The following is an 18809-nucleotide window of genomic DNA, read 5'->3' on the forward strand; positions in this document are numbered from 1 at the left end:
TAGTTTCGGTTTATTACGTACCTAAAATCTCAAACATACTTAAAGAGTATTGCTAAAAAAGTCCACAGTATTGTTAAATAAGTGAACATGAAGGTGTAAAAATGCTGTAAGATACTCCCCTTAGTTGCTAGAGCATTAAACAATGAACTCCCAGTCTCATAGTAACTTACAGGCTTTGTGTAAAAAAAATTAGCAAGCTTTTACTACAGCAATTACGTCTTATTAGCTCTGAACATATGTTTTGAATATAGGTACTAAGAGCAGACAGCTGTTTAATGAGGGTTCGAAAGCTGTGGAAATACCCTCATGAAAGAGGAAATGGAAATCCCACCACCCAATTACTATCTTATATATAAAAAATTATCAGAATCATGCATGAAGTTGAATGTTTAGGAATATGGAGAAATCTCCCTCTATTTGATATTTTGTGGAGATCCACAGGGCCTGTGTTGTTACAAAAATCTCCTGCTTATATCTGTTCTTTCCCAGTACAATATGAATCTCTTTGAGACATTCATCCCTTATATATTTTCTGTTGGAATCACTATTTAGGAAGACTGTAGTAGAACTGAAAGAAAATGAAAAGGCACATACATGGTCAAACTACCACATGCCGCACGCAAACGCTGCACACAGCAGAGCAGACACGTGGAGGTACAGATCATTCTCAGACTTGTTCTACTGACGACAGAACATTCTCGTCTTTTTTTCCTTAGGTCTCACCTGTGCTGGAGCAAAGCTGCTTGTAGAAATTCCTATTCATAATAAAAATACTGTAGTTTAGAGCTGCATAACTGCTCAGAGCTTAAACTTGGGGAGAAAGCAGAGAAAGAGAAGAAGCAAAACAAAAGAGTGAAGCAGTAGTAGCAAGAGGGAACCTTTGCTCTTCCCTGTGCAGCAGGCCCTGGCAGGAGACTGCTGCTGCTGGGAAGGTGTCTTCCAGGCAGGGAGTAGCTGAGAAAGCTGCGGCTGATTTCAAAGCTATAAAGGAAAGAGATGCTTGAGCAGACAGACTGGAATGACTTGCACGTAAGCTATTATACAACCAGCAAAGTTAAGTTTCAACAGGAGATGAAAAGAAAGATGTGTGGCTTTCCACAAGCTGTCTCTATCTACAAATGCAGTAGCAGACTTGAAGTTTCCATCCTGAATTGGGGCAAGCAGAAAAATGGCTTTCCAGCTTCAGCTCTTACTCTGTTCTCTGGCCTGCCTTCCTCAGCAGGTAGCCTGGAAGACATATTATAGCTGATTAATTGCAAGCAAGTTAGGGTTTTCATGGAAATAATGGACAGCATTGGGAATCTCGTGTATTCTGCAAAAGAATTAAAAATGCAGCGAATACTAACAGAAGACTGAAATAAAATGAAAACAAAAAAACACAGCATAATTAATTTGGCATCCCCCATAAATGTTAAATGAATTTACCAGAACAAGTTTTTAAGCAGAAGAGCAAATTTTTAAGTTACTATTGCAAAATAGATGCATTTACAATAATCAGCTCTTCAAGTCAGTGAGGAAAAGAATGCTACATCACGAAAGAGCCTATTCAACATCCTATATATTATATTATGTATTTCTAATACATGTCCAGTATTGCTCAGAATATTTTCATTGTAATTAATAATTGCTCGTTAATTCAGAGCCATTATGAAAAGTTATTATTTTCATGTACTCTCTTGGTGTTATTCTAGAGACCCACAAAGTGCCTGTTTCACAGGCCCTGTCTGGACTTCCTTCAAAAAGTCAGCAGCCAAAATTTACATATACTATTACTTTTTGTTTCCCCATAAAATACACTGCTTTGATTTATCTTGTGGATAAACACATACAAGGACAGTGAGCTAAAATAAGCAGTTTCAATGTAAAGTAAGTAATTGAAAAACTATATGAATTTTTAGAACAATTATTTTAAATATTCTCCCAGATTTAAAATGCACTGACTGTATCAGCTCATGCTTTATTCTGCTCACCTATGACACTAAATCCAAAAAATAACCCTGCTGGATTTCTTGCTGAGTGTGTTCATTTTAGGGTATTTGCTGCAATCCAAAATTAGTACTTTATTTAAGCATCAGCATTTTCTTGGAAACAAATACAAAGTTGATGGTTATTTTTAAGAACTTGCTGCATCACACATTTAGAAAATACAAATAATGGCAGCAAACATGAATGAGATGTACCTTATACAGTGTTACAGGAAACAAAAATCAGATAGAACAAGGAGATCTTCCTATCACCAATAACTAGAAATTGGACCTGCTATTGTTTATTTAAAACATAGGGAAAAGTCTGCTTCCTGTCACCATGCATGCATTTTGCACTATATACAACATGACCCTTGACTTATAGTAGACATCAGAGAACTTCTTGGCTTCCATTCAGTTGATCCATTATAGACTGAACCTGCAGAAGGTTCAGCCAACATCCACACTTCTTTAAAAGGATTTGACACATCAGAAACCAGAAAATTAGAGTTTCCTTGAATTCTAGGAGGAAAGCACTTGAGCGACAAAAGAAGAAAAGAACAGAAACGTTGTTAGGTCAGGCAGTACTCTGTGGATGGTCCTTCCTGTTGCTGAGGCAGCACAAAGCCAAACTTAGAGCTATGTAAGTACTGTACCAGGCTGAAACCTCCAGCCAGATCTTGAAAGTCAGGTGCCAAATGAGACGCTGCACAGTAATAAAGCAGTAGTAATACATTAATAAAGGACAAGACTCATGATTTGCTGTGTGTTAATGTAAGTTGAAGGAACAATGCTGCTTACTGGAAGATGCTCGTTTTCCTGTGTAATATACAGCATCTGGGTATTCAATGCAAACGCTGGGCAGAGCAGCAAGTAAGTGGTGTTTCTAAACAGTGTGAACGGGAACCAGAGCTTTTCACACGTTGTTGACATAAGGGAAAGATTTTGTAATTTCTTATAATTTATTCTGAATTTTCTTCCTAAATCCCTCCAGTGAGCCATTTTGGTCATAGAGGACTCTAAGATTTCCACCTCTCAGAAAGCACCATTTTTCCCACTTGATCTTCAAATATGTCCTCCTAGCATACTGATACTGAACACGGGGGCTAAAAAGAACTCCTGAATCATCAAATACACAATAGAACAGGAGCTGATAAATTCAGTGCATTCTGAAATGGGAGGAAGATCTCAAAAATAATTGCTCTGTAACTCATTTCACTTTTTTTTTATTTTTAAAGTCAGTGCCATATTAAAGGCAATTGATTTGTTGGCTCTCTGCTAGCCCAAGGGAAAGCTATTCAAGCATACAGTTGTTCTAATAGCCTGGTTCTTCACATTTCCAACCTCACGGCCAGTTAATATGGACCTGCTTCTCTGCAGACTTTCTGTACAATGACCTCTTTCTTCCACCATGCCTTCTGTCTACAGATGATTCCCTCTTTTCAAGCCTCTCCTGAAGTAACTTTGATAAACTTCCTTCTGGCATCCTTGCCACTATTTCATCTTGGCTATGTCCACTACCTCAGTTTCACTCCCAAGGAGGTGACTTGTTCTATTCCTTTCAACCTCATTTTCTCCACTTCAGTCCTACTCCTCAGCGCTATTTCTCTTCCAGCTGCTAGTCGCTGCCCTTATTTGTAATACAGGTTTGTGATTGTGTACGGATTAAAATTCTGTAATTATATTAAGCTTTTCATTTGAACTTGCTAGTCCTTTCTGCAGGTTCCCCTGAAGTTCCTCAAAATCCTCCCGACCAGTGACTAACCTCAAAGCTTTTCTGGCATTTCCAAATCAATGTCACTATCCATACCCTTTACTATCACACGAAGGGTGTACTGAACCCTGAAGGAACAGTATGATATCTCACGGCTACCTTCTGCCATGATAAATTCCTACATTACCAGTCATTTAGTGCCTGTGTTTTGTGACAGACCCATGTCTCTAGCAGATGAACTTAGTTCAAACATAGCACTGTCTCAGTGCTGGCCCACTCACGGCATAAGCAAAAAGCACTAATGAAAAAGCCTAGAGGCTGGCTTCACTGCAGACACGAAGTTATTTGGCTGCCTGGATGTTACTTACTTTCAAATGCTCAGACTTTCTTTAAACTTAGTATTAAATAAGACCTCCCCAGATTTCCAAAGCTTAGGGGTATTTTTGTTTATGAGTTTTGCTTTTTTAATAACTTTGACATTGTTATAAGGAACACCTAAGCTTATATTGCCTCCTTGTATTCTTAAATACCAATCAGAGGTTAAGTAAAAGCTTTGCTTGGCCTTACAATTTTATTAAGAATTATATTAGTATATTCTCATCTGACTTTAACTTCTAATAATAATACAAAAGGATGAATTACACGTATTAGCTAATTAAAAATGACTATAAATTAATAAAAAATCATTTTGTTCTAAAAATAGAGTTTAAGACAATCAACATATGAAAAATAAAATATATGCATATAAAGACAACTTTATGAGTGTCTTACAATAACTAGCCCAGATATTTACTTGTACAACATTCATATTTGGCAGTGCTCCATCCTTAAAAAAATGAGCAAAGAAATTTATAAGTGCATCAGGGAGGAATCTTTCCCCTCCAGTTTTCTGGACCACATAAAGATGTTTGTTTCCTGTAACTGCACAGATGTGCTGTATAACTTATCTACTTCCATATTTACTAACATATTTGAGCAGAAGAATCTGAATGTACATTTCAAATAAACAAATATGCATAAGTAATGTTATGTCAATGATGCACAACCTATTTCTCACAGTTTTATCTGTGCAGATAATCTTAAAGCCATTTTACATCTGCAATTTTCTCTTTCTTGTCCATACACTTAAATATAAACCTGCTTCCTAAACTATTCAATTTGTTGTCAGTGTTAAAAAACAAAAGCTAAATAACTGCATCAGTGGAAACCCTGTTCCCTCTCTCATTCCATTTCAGGGATTCTGACCCTGTTTCTGCTGATATCTGTGAAAATCTAGAGGTGTTTTAGACCAGATGACTTGCACGGCTTCATCCTGTTCAGCTGCAGCAGCACAAGATCTCTTTGGACCATAGTGCCATCTAGCTTCTCTTCTCCTGACCTCAGTAATTCTCTGCTGGACACTACCAACAGATGTAACAAAAGGAAGAGTCCCAGGGAGCCATTGTTAATGTAACTGTCAAGATACCCTTGACTATTTATCTAGACATATAGCTGAATAAGGGGACGAAATTACTGACCTCTCAAGGAACTCCTCTCTGATCATCCACTCAAAACTGGGAGACTAAAATATGGATTTTCCTTTGGAACAGACTAACACCTTCCCTCCAAAATGGAAAATCAAGATCCATACCAATGCTCTAGGCAACCTACCTGTGCCTCAGCTGAAGCTCTGGCACCATAACTATACTAACACAAACTTCACAGGACATCAAGGGCAGCATAGCTAAATCCTCTCACATTGCTAAAGGCAGTTCTAAAACAATCCCTGCTCCCAAAGGTGCAATATTTGAAAAGATTTGGAAGATCCCCTGATGTGTCAAGAAAGGAAAAAAAAAATGGACAAAGACACTTTTCATTCATATGAGGGTTTTTTTGTGCCTCTTTTTTTAGTAACAAAGGCTATTTTACAAGAATTACTGAGCAGACATGAAATGATCCACCACAACTCGTACCAAGCTGTGTGAAATAGAAACCTTTTTCAGGTAATGGATTTCCCTGTATTCATCTGGAATCTGAGACGCACTCAAAGCTGCCCAGGTTTCATTTGCCTTGGCAATATGAACAGGACATACCTGTACACAAGCAGACAGCAACAAACCCAGTCCCCTTAACAAAGGACATCGCAGAACAGCAGATGAAGTCTCCAGGTTTGGCTCATGCCCTCAGCAGCTTCTGGTGAGCTGGGAATACACAAGATCCACCCTTGCTCTTGATCCTTCTTCCTAATTCACTGCTGTGCTCTTTACTACTAGGAGGGATATCTCCTGCTGCGTCTCCCACATGGTTCAATTCATCCACACTGGATCATTACATGGACTTCTGCTGCCAATGCCCAGCAGCAGTGGGCAGTGAAACAGTCAAGTCTTCCAATTGTTACTTCAGGTTCAATGGCAAGATAAAGATTTTCCATTAAATTCTACTAATCAAACAAACTTCTTAAATGATCAGGGTAAACTAAGGCCTTAAGCCCTAAATAATGGACGAACTGAGATTCCATTGCCCTATCTTCCTTTTCACGTAACTTCACTTGAAGTCTGTGAAGACATGAGGATAAATGTGCTACTCGGTGTGTAGTCACATAAATGAGCACGTTTTAAAGGGATGCAGAGTTGTGACCCTTTGCAACTGGCTTCTGTGAGGGAGAACAAAGCAGTCACTTCCCTCCTGTACACTGGCTGGCTGGCCTGAAGGCATAGCAGCCTTGTTCCCAAGCTGCACACATACAGCCGCCCTCACTGCTGACAGCATCCACTAGCATCAGAAACCCTTGCTGAATATCTCAAGACAACCCTGCAATCACTGGAAGTTGTAATGGACATCCTTGGCAAGAGTTTGCTCGTAGACTGTCTGAATAAGAGCATTCACATAACAGGGATGTATGTCAACATAGGGATGGCTGGCACAGAAAATATACATTCATGCTCAAAACCAAACATTGTGTAAAAATATTACCAAAAATGTATTACAAGTTACCAACATTTTTTGTTTTGAAATCAATAAGAAGTAGTATTTCAACATAGCACTGTGTAAGTGATGAGAACAGAAAGCAAAACAACACTGCAGTATTTCTAGAGACCTCCTTCAGAAATTAAAAACCGTTTGTGCCATTCATATGGTGATCATAATAATTTTTAAATTACAGATAAAATTAACATATAATCAGCTATTTTATTCATTACCTTAACATAATTTTTACAGTGTTAGATATTAGAAAATGAGGTTAACAGTTACAAGACCCTTAGGTTTACATGCAATGTGCTTTTATTTTGAACTGCTGTTTTATCTTCCCACAGAAGATATCTTGCTCACAGAATTACATTCACAAAGATTCCTCAGAACACTTTCACATTTGGGAAGATGACTGTTTTACGTATTTGTATATGAATGAGAGATTTTTTTTCTTTATAGTTAGATAAACAATTGTCTCCCAAATCTAAAAGGAAATAGACCAACAATGGTAAGAAAATCTGAAGATACCAGATAATGACTTAAAACTGATTCTCAGAATTCTGCCTTTACATTCCACAGAAATCCGACCACTCCGTGGAATTACGTCTTTTATTCCCCAGCCAGTCTTCCTCTACCTGCACCAGCTGCTGAGCACAGCCTAGTAAGCGTGGGGCTCTGGTTTCCTGATCAGCCTCTGGGCATCAGAGGTTACCGGCTCTGCCCCAGGAGACGCGCTCTGAACATCAGGGCGCTACCTGCACTGTGTCGCAAATGGGTATAGCCTTATCTGACACACGGGCACATGCTGCCCAACAAGCTTTTAAGTGATTTTGTTGATCTCTGAGTAACAGCTGTGGTCTTTTATATTCTTAAATTCCCAAACTCAGCCAAAGGGACACTTGGCAAGGGATAAGAAGTTTCTACAATTTTTTTTTATATCAAATGAAGCAAAAAGGTAGTTTAAAAGGCTATATATATATATATATATATGTTTTAATATATACACACACATATATACATATAAGTATATAATTTTCCTTGAATGGTAATAACTCAGAAATAAATTTCCTCTCCGTCAAAAATCTCAGAATGTATTTGTGTTTGGGTCAAGACCAAGCATGGGACACTACCACCTCAACGACACATTTTTAAGCATAGTATGCCTACATTGCAGAAGGGACTATAATTATAATCTTGACATTACCATAACGACCGTGGTTGCTATCAGGTGACAGGTATAATATAGATAATCAGTAGACAGTACAATAGCAATATTTAATGATGCATGAGATAGAAAAAAATTCATGCCTTTAATTCAGCTCAGATCCATCACTTGTTATATTTGAGTGTGAATTGCCTAATCCTGTTAATATGTACATAACAGTTATAATAAACAGCAAAAAGCCAAGCAAGGTATCTACTGCAGAATCCAGAGAGTTTACATTTACTCATCATATACAACGAATATTTTTTGTGATCTGCTTTATCTCTTTTATTTTAACATGATAGGTAGTCCTACTGTCTTGTTTTAATACCATACACACAAAAAAGCTGATTGTCACAGGGAGACTTATGTAAAGTGCCTTTGCCTTGAAGTCAAACAAGCAGAAGTGAGGCTGTGCTTTTGTTTTCCCAGGTTGCAGTCTACCAACTCCCTGATTTAAAATCAGCCTGAGAGAAATAAAGCCACAACTGGGAAAAAAAAAAAAAAAAAAAAAAGACCTACAGTAAAAGAAGACGTTCTATTGAATGAAACAGGCACAATTATGCTCACTGGAAGAGCTAATGTGGCTGCAAATTCCAAATTCTGCAAGATTTTACCACTACCTTTATAAAAAATGATTAACTGAATAAGAAATGTTTATGGAAAAGGTGACTCCTGCAGTGAAGCTATCCCAACAGGCACTGAGAGCAAGGGATGACATGTAACAGAAGACAAAGGAGTAATAGCCTTAAGGTAAATATGTAATATCTTAACAGTATTTCTTGACATTTCCTCTGCTCAAACCCTGCTGCTCCTGTCTCCACAGCTACAATACAGCCATTTCACTAGGTCTTGGAATGAAAAATATGAAGTTTATAAGAAATCACAGAAACAGTGTTTATGAAATGATATAAAAATCAGTGTCAGAGGCTCGAGGGTGAGAGGAAAGCAGCTGTTCCAGCACTGAGGTACCCTGAGGTAAGGCAGACAAAGGGGACAGAAGAAAACAAAGAGGACATCTCACTGCAACATTCAGTGGAATAAACAGGAAACAAAGTCTGTGCAATGCTTTTCAGAACTCTGGCTATTGCTTGATTCATCAGATCTGCCTCTCAAATTCTTACATTTAAAAATAGTTTTCTTCTGTTGCTAATGCTCACTTCATTGCCTTCAGACTGACACTGCACCTCCATCACATCATCAGCTTCAGAAATGATCAGGATGGCTGAAGATCTTGCCTGATGCATATCTGCATTTTTAATTCTGCACTGAGAATGTCACAGGACAGGTGAAGACTCCAGACAGCCTGAAGACAGCTATTAAGAAATTTCCATCTGAGATGTTAGCTTCATGAAGCTCTGAATAAAAAATTAAGATACTGAAGAAATTTCTTCCAGGCATAGTAGTTCCTTCTGTGTCTCCCTCAGGACTACTACACTTAACTTCCCTCACTCAGCTGCTCTCTGAACCCTTGGGAAGAAAGGGAACGGATCAGAGAGGCCAAGTCCTGCTGCAGTAATTGAAATTTGGCCTTACCGAGAAGCCCAAGTTGCACAGGTATTTTTCACAAATATGAATACTTTCCCTAACAGCACCAGCATGTCCACTCTGAAAATGGCAAATGCAACAGCCTCCTGCAGTATGGCTCTACGACCAGCAGCTGCTTCACTTTGTCGGACTGCTCCCGAACGCAAGGCATCTTTGGTCTAAGTGAAGCTTTTCAATAACAGCAGCTCCGTCGTTGTTCTTTGTACCTTGGTCTTTGAACTATAGGAGCTAGTTAGTGAGAATAATAACTATTCTTTCTTTCTTGTATTTCTTCTTTAATTGATAATAAATATGGGTTTCATCTGCTGTCACTTCTAAAGGAGGAAAACTTTTGAAGCAGAGGTTGATCCCACAAAAGTAGAGTATAAAAGGTGTTTAAAGAATACTGTAAAATGTTGGCATAGACACAGTATTGTTATTCATTATTTTAACCCTTTGTCCCACGGGGGCAACAGTTCAGCATGCTGAAGCCTACGATGCCATAAAGCTGCCCCGTGGGGCTTGAGCTCCCCCTCCAACAGGTAGTTTGCTCTCCCTCAGAATGCTTCGCAAAAGCTCAGCTGTAATGAGTTAATCACAATGAATGTTAACAATGAATGTTTTTCTCCAGCCTTCAAACTATTTGTAACTTTTTTCTGTATCACTTTAGGGTTTTTTTTACATAGCCTTAATCAAATGTGAGTATCTGTAATATAGACAGCATTTATCCACTACTCTACATAGGAAAAAACACACCTTCAACTGCTTCTTAGCCTTCAGTAGAAACTTAAGTATGTGGGACTTCTCCCTCAGTTTTTTTAGTTTTAGTTTACATTTGTCTCCCCTAACTTACACTGCTCAAGGAGTCATTCCTTGATCAGCAGGATCAAGGACTCTGCCCTTAGTGAAGGAAATTACAGAAAATAGCAAAGAAAGAGAGAAAAAGAGAAAAAGAAAAAGAGAGAAAGGAGACTATTACTCTGGTAAAATGATGACAGTGCAGGGGAAGGATTGACATAAAAGAGCAAAAAAGGTAGCTTTCTTAGAAGTTAAACAGTCACGAGAAAAGCTATTTTCGCTGCCGGTTGGGAAAGGGACTTCTGAATTTAAAGAATACTGCAATAATCTAGTTATGTGATTTAAGATGAAATGGAAAGCTAAAGTATATGTTGTCACTTTTTCTTTAATGAAATGCTACACTTAAACGTCTTCATTTGAAAATAATCTGTATGTGGGTTTTTTTAAAAATAGCATCAATTTGGTAGTTAGAAAAAAAGGTTCACAGTGTGCTTATGGCTGACTGAATCCGGAGGTAAGCTCTTATTCCTGCTTATAAGTCCAGTAATGCTGATGAATGTAGTCTCCATAAGAACGCTGATGCAATTCATACTGGTAGTCTTTTTTGATGCTAGAGATTAATGAAATCTGCTGGTGTGTGGAACACTTTGTTAAAAGAAGAAATTGAGAATGCAACTGTGCAGTCTTACTTATTAAGAGAAGTATAGAATTCTGTTTCCTCACCCGTATAAGGAATCAATTTTATAGGGTTTATTTCATCATAATCCCAGGCCTCTTTTGGCTTTTTGACCTTTTTCTCTGTACTGTTTCCCAGGATCACACTGTTAGTGCCCTCTTCCTGCCATCTTTATCTCCTCTTGTCATATTTTCCCAGCCTCACTTTGTTCATGGCACCTTTGTCTAGGGCAACAATTGTCCAGTTTTGGTGGAGGTCCATATTATTGTAGCTACCCAATTCCACAAAAGAGCTCAAGGCTTTTTAGAACTACCTTAAATTAAAGATAACTTCAAATGATTTGATCCAAACTGTAACTTCACAAACAGCCTCTGCAAGATTTTTCACAAATAGCTGTATTTGTTAACACCTGCCTTGGGGTGTTGTTCTGAAGCATCACAATTTTACCTGCAAAGACCTGGTCCCACAGGGAAAGGCTATATTTCTGCATAGGCAAACCACAAATTGAGTGGCTAAATTACAGGCAAATTTACTTTGGTTGTAATACCAAATGGCTGTTTCAAGCCAGACCAATACAACTGACCACAATTCATCCAGCCTGTTCCTGACGTCTAGCTGCTCTTGTTTCCGGAAGCCCTGAGGAAATAGCAAAGGAATAGGCACCTGCTGCACACGAATAACGTGATGGATTTGCACTACCATATAAGAAATTCAACACTTTGGTGAAATCACACCCATCGTTCAATATTCGTGAAGCTGACCAGTCAGCTAGGAGGGGAAGCTTTAGGCCATGCTCACCTTGCTTGGCACCATGCCAGATCAAAAGAGAACTTTGCTTCATTTACATCTTCATTTACATCTTTTGAAAGATTGTTTGTTTGAAACATTTTAAAGAATGATTTTTAAAAGTACAAATATGCCTTGCACCTGCAAATTTTAATGGACAATTGGCAACGTATGCTTTGCACCTGTCAATTAGTAGTGTGAACATGACAGAAATTCATATTGAAGAAAAGTCACCATTAAACTAGCAGTGGACACATTTGAATTAGCTGTAAAAAGAAAAGCAGAAATGCTAAAAACTGAGACTCAGATCAATTTTCTCATATAAGAAGCAGTAACACAGAGGCAGGAAAAGTTGAGTTAAGCAGAGCTTCCATTGTGATTTACCACAGAGTATTTATAATGTGGAAATACAAAGAATATCGCTGCAGAACAAGGTATACAGGACTTTTCTGAGCAGTAATTTTAAAATTTTTAGATTAAATTAAAAATTAATTAAAATTCTTAATTTAAAGATTTAATTTAATTAACATTAAAATTATTTTTATTTAAAAATCTTAAATTCTTTAAAATTTAAATTAAAATATTTTTTTTAATTAGAGAAATTTAAAATTAAAATTATTTTCTGTGTAATGCTATTTAGGTCACCTGAGTGTATTAAAACAGTCAAAGATTTACAGTCAGATGTAATTACATCAAACTTTCCAAGGGATTTCCAGCTGTTCTCTAGAATTAATGCATAGCATAAGGATAGCTGAATGACGTTTTGCACTATAGCATTTTTTATACATACTTGCATTTAAAACATTGTCTATATAAAATACAGGCATTTCAGATTTAACTTGCATGCTATTTGATAAGGGAGAAACCCAGAAGTTCATTTTCTCACATTTGGATATTGATTTCTGAAACAGGTTATTGCTTGAATTCCAGACTGCCATGTTCCGTAGTCAAAAACAGGGGGGGATGTTGTCTAATTTATTATTTTAATGTTTGTTCCTTTGCTTATGGGCCCAGTACTGAGCTTTGCCAAGTGTCTGCAGCTATGGTGAGAAGTGGTGGTACTCATCCTTTCGTGGGTTCCAGCCTAAGGATTATCTCATAGTAGAACGGCATCTTAGCCCTGGGTGGCCCTTGGTTTAGCTTTGTTTTGGCAGTGATTCAGAATATGTTCCAGAATTGGTATAGACGTGGTTGGAACAGCTCTCGTTTGTCTCCATTTGCTGCGCAAAGCTAGCAAAAGTACAGTCACTTCGATTACGCTGTGAGATTACAAGAAGACAGTACTTTCCAAGACAGATGCACAGTGGTGATAAAATAAACCTTGCAAACTTTTTACAACCATGATTCCTTGCTAGCCCTCCCGATCCTTCCAGTGCTGTCTCACAGGTGGCATGCTGTCTCTGAGATGGAGTTAGAAACTCCGTAAGCCTCAGATTCTAAGAAACTCCTCTTACTTTTCTACAGGTCCCTGTAAGTGACTAAAGCTGTTTTCAAGATGTTGATACATTATCAGGACATCAAGGTATTTTATTTTTTCTCCTTTTGAGGCCATAGCTCCTTGGCTTTGTCAAATCCATCCTCAAGAAGAATCTTTTCTGTGATGGCAACTTTTTTATTTTGAAAAATAGAAGATTGGAAGGGGAATTTTTATATATATCTGTGTATCATAGACGTTGAATGGGTCTAAGAGTCAGGAAAAAATGAAATTCTTCCTTTAAAAGAAACTTCTGTTGAAACTTAAGCCACATCGTGTAAGGTACATGAAGTGTGGAGCACTGTAAATACGGCCAAGTAGCTTTTTAAGTTATACCATTGTGCTTGTTTCCTCTGTATTGTCTTAGCATTCAAATATTCTCCTAAGAACTGCCAAACTCATATAAACACTTGTCATCAAATGCAGAAACCTCTTTTTGTGAATAACTCTCCTTTGTTCCCCGTGTCCATTCACCCTCTCGACAGCACAACTGAAGTGTTTCTGCTCTGATTGTTTTAATGAGCAGCGGCCATGGATTCAGAAAAGAATTACCCGTTCCAGCCTTTTGTGCCAAAAGGCAAACAGTGCCAAGTAACATCACCATGAGCACAACATCAGCTTGGAAAAGTGGAAGGAGGTGGTCAAGCACAGGAGAAGGAACCACCGGTGTTTCGGGTCTGTTCCTGTGAGGAAAGAGGCTGCAGCACTCACCACCACAGTTCCATTTCCCTCACCACCCTCCGTGGGAGGTAGTTGTCGCCTTTCCAAACGCCGCAGAAAATCTGTCATTTTATATTTAGCAGAAGCTGTGAAATCCCACTTCAACAATAATGTATTTAATAGAAACACAACAAATTGGTAACTGAACAGATGATAAGGCTAGAAGGACAGCACTAGTCTCCATATTGCGTTATATTTTACTGAGTGCATTACCACAAGCAGAGGCCTTTGTCAAAACAGGCCTTATATAAAGAGCTTTTTTAAAAAATCCAAACCAGATTACTAAAAAGGTGTCTATGTTTTTAACAATTTCCACAGATAGCATCATCTTGAAGTTTGCCAAAGAAAAGGTCAAGGAGGGTCCCGCATGGCGCACTGAGATGGTAAAGTTGGGGGAAAAGGAAACCGTTCCTGAGGGATTTTTTGGGGAGGGGTCTGAAACATTTGCCAGTTCTTCACAAATGAACCTTGTGTTCAGGGAGCACACTCAAAGCAATTATTTCAAACGCTCAAAGAATCACACAGATTTTATAAAAACAAACTTGCAGCGAGTCTCAGGAAAAAGAGATGCAGGCGCCTGCCTTACACTGAAACCGTCAGAGCTCAGAAGCGGTTAACGCCCGCTGCCATATTTACCAGTCACCGCAGATTTCCAAACCCGCTGCCTGGGGCCGGGATGGCGGGCTGAGGGGCGGCGAAGGGCGGGACACCGCCGCCCGGCCTCGCCTCACGGCTCTGCCCGCGGGCAGCAAGAGGCGAGCGGGGCCAGCAGGGCACAGCGCGGGGCTGCCCAAGGCTGCCTGCGCCGGGGCTCTCGGACGTGAGGCGGCGCCTGAGGGGAGGCGGCGGGCGCCGCCGGGCGGCGGGGCGCGGAGGCGCCGGGGCTCCCCTCGCCGTTCCCCGCGGGCCCCCCGGGGCGCTCAGCGCGGCGCGGCGGCGGCGCCGCACACCGTGCCCCGGCGCCGCGGCAGCTGCGGGCAGGGCGGAGCGGCGGCGGCGGGGCCGGTGGCGGCGGCGCGGTGTCGCGGGGCGGCGGCGGAGCCCTCGGCGCGGGGCAGGACGGAGCGCGCCGCCCGTCGGAACTCCTCGCTGCGCCACGTGTAGAGCAGCGGGTTGAGGGCCGAGAGCGAGCAGAGCAGCAGCCAGCTGGCGGCCTGCAGCGCCGCCGGCGCCGGGCGCAGGAAGAAGGCCAGCAGGCTGACCCAGACGAGGGGCTGGGTGCCCAGCAGGAAGACGCAGCAGAGCAGCAGCACCGAGACGCTGCTGAGGCGGCGCTGGGCGCGGCGGGGCGGCGGCGGGGCGGCGGGGAAGGGCAGCTGGTGCAGGAGGTGGAAGTTGAGGACGCTGACCCGCTTGGCGCTGCCCCGCACCCGCCGCACGATGCCGAGGTAGCAGTGGAGCAGCAGCGCCGTCTGGCCCAGCACGGCCAGGGCGAGGAGCAGCGCGGTGTAGCGGGAGCCGCCGTCCGGCTGCCGCGGGGGCGGCTGCTGGGCCGAGCCCGGCGTCCAGAGCCCGGGCAGCAGCAGGAGCAGGAGCAGGGCGAGGGCCCAGGAGAGCCCGATCATGCAGCCCGTGTGCCTCCGCTGGTAGAGGGCCTGGTAAACGCTGGGCAGCTTGGTGATGAGCACGTACCTGTTGAAGGCCACCAGCAGGTGAGAGGCCAGCGAGACGGTGAGGCCGAGGCCGAGGAGCCCCCCTCGGAGCAGGCGGTACTCGGCCGAGCGAAGGGAAGAGGAGTTGGGGGGCAGCAGCCCCAGCACTGCCTCCTGGGGCATCCACAGGGCGCACACGCTGAGGTCGGCCGCACAGCCGTTGACGATGAAGGCGTTACTGGTTGTCTGCAGCTTCTTGAAGGAGAAAACTAGGTAGATGACCATCACATTGGATAAGGTCCCTGAGATAGCTAGGACCGCATAGAGCAGCGACAGGAAGATGCGGGTCCCGGAGGAGTCCTCCCAGAGCAGCAGCAGCGGCGAGCTAGCACTCCAGGAAGAGGCGTTGGGCATCTCGCTGAATGCAGCTCAGTTTTGGCTTCTCCCTGTAAATCCCATCCTCAGCTGGGTCCGAAGATCCTGCTGCAGAAGTCCCCCGCCAAACACGAGAGAGCATGTGCAGCTGAGGGACTCTAAGGCAGATTTCAGTCATACAAGCTGCAAGTCCAGAAAATGCAGTTAGCAGTAGCGATCTGGAGAACAGCAGTGTCCAAGGTAGGGAGGTAACAAGAAATCCCAGAGACTAGCTAGCGAAGGTGGGTCCATAGGGTGCAGATAGCTGTGAGCAGACGGGAGCATGACTGAGGATTCGGTAGCTGTGAAAACGCCAAAAGCAGCAGCACCTTGCAATCGGCAGCAGAAACGGCAGCAACTGATACAAAGCTTTGCAGTTTCTCCTGTGCCACAGTACGTACACTGTATATCATTCCAGGAAGATTCAGCCCTTCCACTCTTCATGAATTATTCAGCGGATTTTCAACTTGTTAAATCAAGAAGGAAAAAAAAAATCTATCATGCTCCAGAAATACTGCAACTACACAGTCTGACTCTTTTCTCTTTGCTTTGCCAGTTTCCTGGTTCTAGCCCATTTATGCAACTTTAATTTTCAGCAAGCTTTCAAACTAATATCAGTCACTTATGACTAAAATACAATTCATTTGCTGTAGAAACTCCTCTGCTAAATACTGAAACTGATTTTTCTGATCTTATTTTTGTTAAGCAAAAACGTACTGTTTCTTTAAACAATTTCAGAACTGGTCTATAATAATGTTTGCAAGTTAAATCTTTCAAATGTAATAGGTACACAGATCCCTGCTAAGACAGCATTTCTTATTTGAGGAAGCTGGTCCTCAACCTACATATGCTACATTTCTTCATAAAACACTCAGCTTGTTTTCTCTAACAGGACGTTTTGCATCACTAACCTGCTGGAGGTAAATGTTTGTGTCACTAAGTACACAGGTGAAATGGAATCAGTATAGTCTTTGAAACAGTTTCACAACAAATTCAATTCAAAAAGCAAGTTCCTTCAGAACGGAATGAAAGCTTCTCACGCAGAGTAAGAGTTGGTTGAAGAGCAGGGTGTCACAGTCACAGGATGGGCAAGAGTTGGCACTGGGATTCTCCCAGGTACTCTACAATGCTTTAGTCAAACAGGGACCAAATGTTAACTCTACTTACCATTGAAAAGATTTTATAAGAAACCAAGAAAAATGACTTAATTTCCTCTTAAAAGCATTCCAGAAAAGGAATGCTGATTAAGAGAGAAACTGCTTTTACACATGGATTATATATGAGCTAGATAAGTAAATTTTGTCAGCTGGTTAGGTATTATCTGGGTATTGACTAAAGATACCTTTGTAAGGTATTTTAGATATTGTCAAACTCATGATGCTGATAAATAACAGTAGCAAAATAGTATGTTAGGAGGTAATCATAATAAATTCTTTAAGATAATGAAGTTAATCTGTGTAGGTCAATGGATTAATTTGCAACATAGAACATCTTTTATTTGGCAGAAAGTCTCATGTTTGTAATTGACAGGACTGTTGATCCAAATATGGATTCATTACAACTATGAGTATCTGTTCTTTTTTAATTAACTAGATTGCTCATGTGCTTAAGGTTAAAGACATACCTGAACAATTTACTTGATCAGGCCCTTAATTACCATATTTTTTTGCCTGCTGCACTTTACAGTGTAGATCTAATCATGTGTCAAACCTTTTGAGGCCTTTCATTGTTTAGCTGTCAGTAGAGAACAGTTATTATAGAAACTAAAATCCTCCTCTTTCTGCAGTACTGTAATTGAAAAATATTCTTTAAATCTGTAACAAGAAATATCTCCCTAACCAAAAAGCTTCATAAAGCATACTTTGAAGAGATTAATGGTTCCATAAGGCATTATCTGCAGAATTGTAGGCCCAGTAGAAACCTCTAGATTTATTTAATCCATCCTTCCATGTTTATCCAACCTCCTTTTAAAGGCCTCACGTGCTACAGTTTTTTCTCCCAGAAGGAGGAGATGCATTTATATATGAAGCAATGGAAGTGTAAAGTTCAAGGTTAAGTAAACAGGATATAAAACAAAATTTAGGGTATTTCTGAAAAGCTATAAGGTTCTAAAGACTTCCTAACATTTTACTGTCCCCAAACTTATTTTTATTTTTTTAAGAAGTAGATTGTTATGGAATAGTGGCTATACTTACCACAAATTTTTAAGAACACAAAACACTGTCCATTAGCTGACATTTACTGTCTTTAGTATAATAAATCAGTAAGAGGGTAGTATAGAAAAAAGGGAAAGGGAGGAATTGCTTTCAATGTACTAGACACTTTTTAATTAGCTGTTCTTCCTTTGTAGTTACTATATGCATCCAAACCAATATCCATTAATTGTTTCAGTGTAGTGACAGGAACCCTTTATTGTGTTATTGGAAGATTGTGTTATTTGCTAGAATTTGGGCAGCTGCTAAAGCAGCTGTCCTATTACTGATTTTGCCAGTCCTTCAGAGTGGCTATGCAACAGTTACCTACCTACTATCCACATCACCTGTTGCAGTACTGACTTAACCTGACAGGAATATTAAGCACCATGGATAAGTTATCATGCAACACAACAAATTTGCTGCAAATCATCAGCAGAATTAAACTATGTTAAAACCATTTGTGACTAATTTTTAACTGAAGGAAGGAGAAAAAGCAAAACAAAAACATGACTGTTTGCTTTCTTACAGACAAAGACCCTACTATTATTAGTGAGGCTAAATAAAACTGTTGCACATGCAAAATAGATAAGGTGTATTACACCTTTAACAAGGATCCTCATCCTGGAAAGCAATGGTTCCTCAATTAAGATGCATTTTAAATTATGGTACTTAGAAATGTAATCTTCAGAGAATAATATTGTCACGTTGATTAAATATTTGAGACTGTTATGCAAAGCAAATAGAGGAATATTAGCTAGAAGGATTAAAGATAAAAGATACCCATCATACTCATTTC

At 40.5% G+C, this 18809-nt stretch overlaps 1 protein-coding gene across 1 annotated transcript in view; it reads right to left on the reverse strand.

Annotated features, from left to right (window-relative positions):
* The window catches only part of GPR88 (G protein-coupled receptor 88), a 32768-nt gene extending 14005 nt beyond the window's left edge, over positions 1 to 18763 (reverse strand). The window contains exon 1 of the mRNA XM_067001936.1: positions 595 to 18763. Coding sequence (XP_066858037.1) covers positions 14733 to 15818 — 1086 coding nt within the window. The 5' untranslated portion in view covers positions 15819 to 18763 and the 3' untranslated portion in view covers positions 595 to 14732. The remainder of the gene's footprint in view (positions 1 to 594) is intronic.
* Between the last annotated feature and the right edge of the window lie 46 nt (positions 18764 to 18809).

This window comes from Anser cygnoides, chromosome 8, assembly GCF_040182565.1.
Source record: "Anser cygnoides isolate HZ-2024a breed goose chromosome 8, Taihu_goose_T2T_genome, whole genome shotgun sequence".
Lineage (NCBI taxonomy): Eukaryota > Metazoa > Chordata > Aves > Anseriformes > Anatidae > Anser > Anser cygnoides.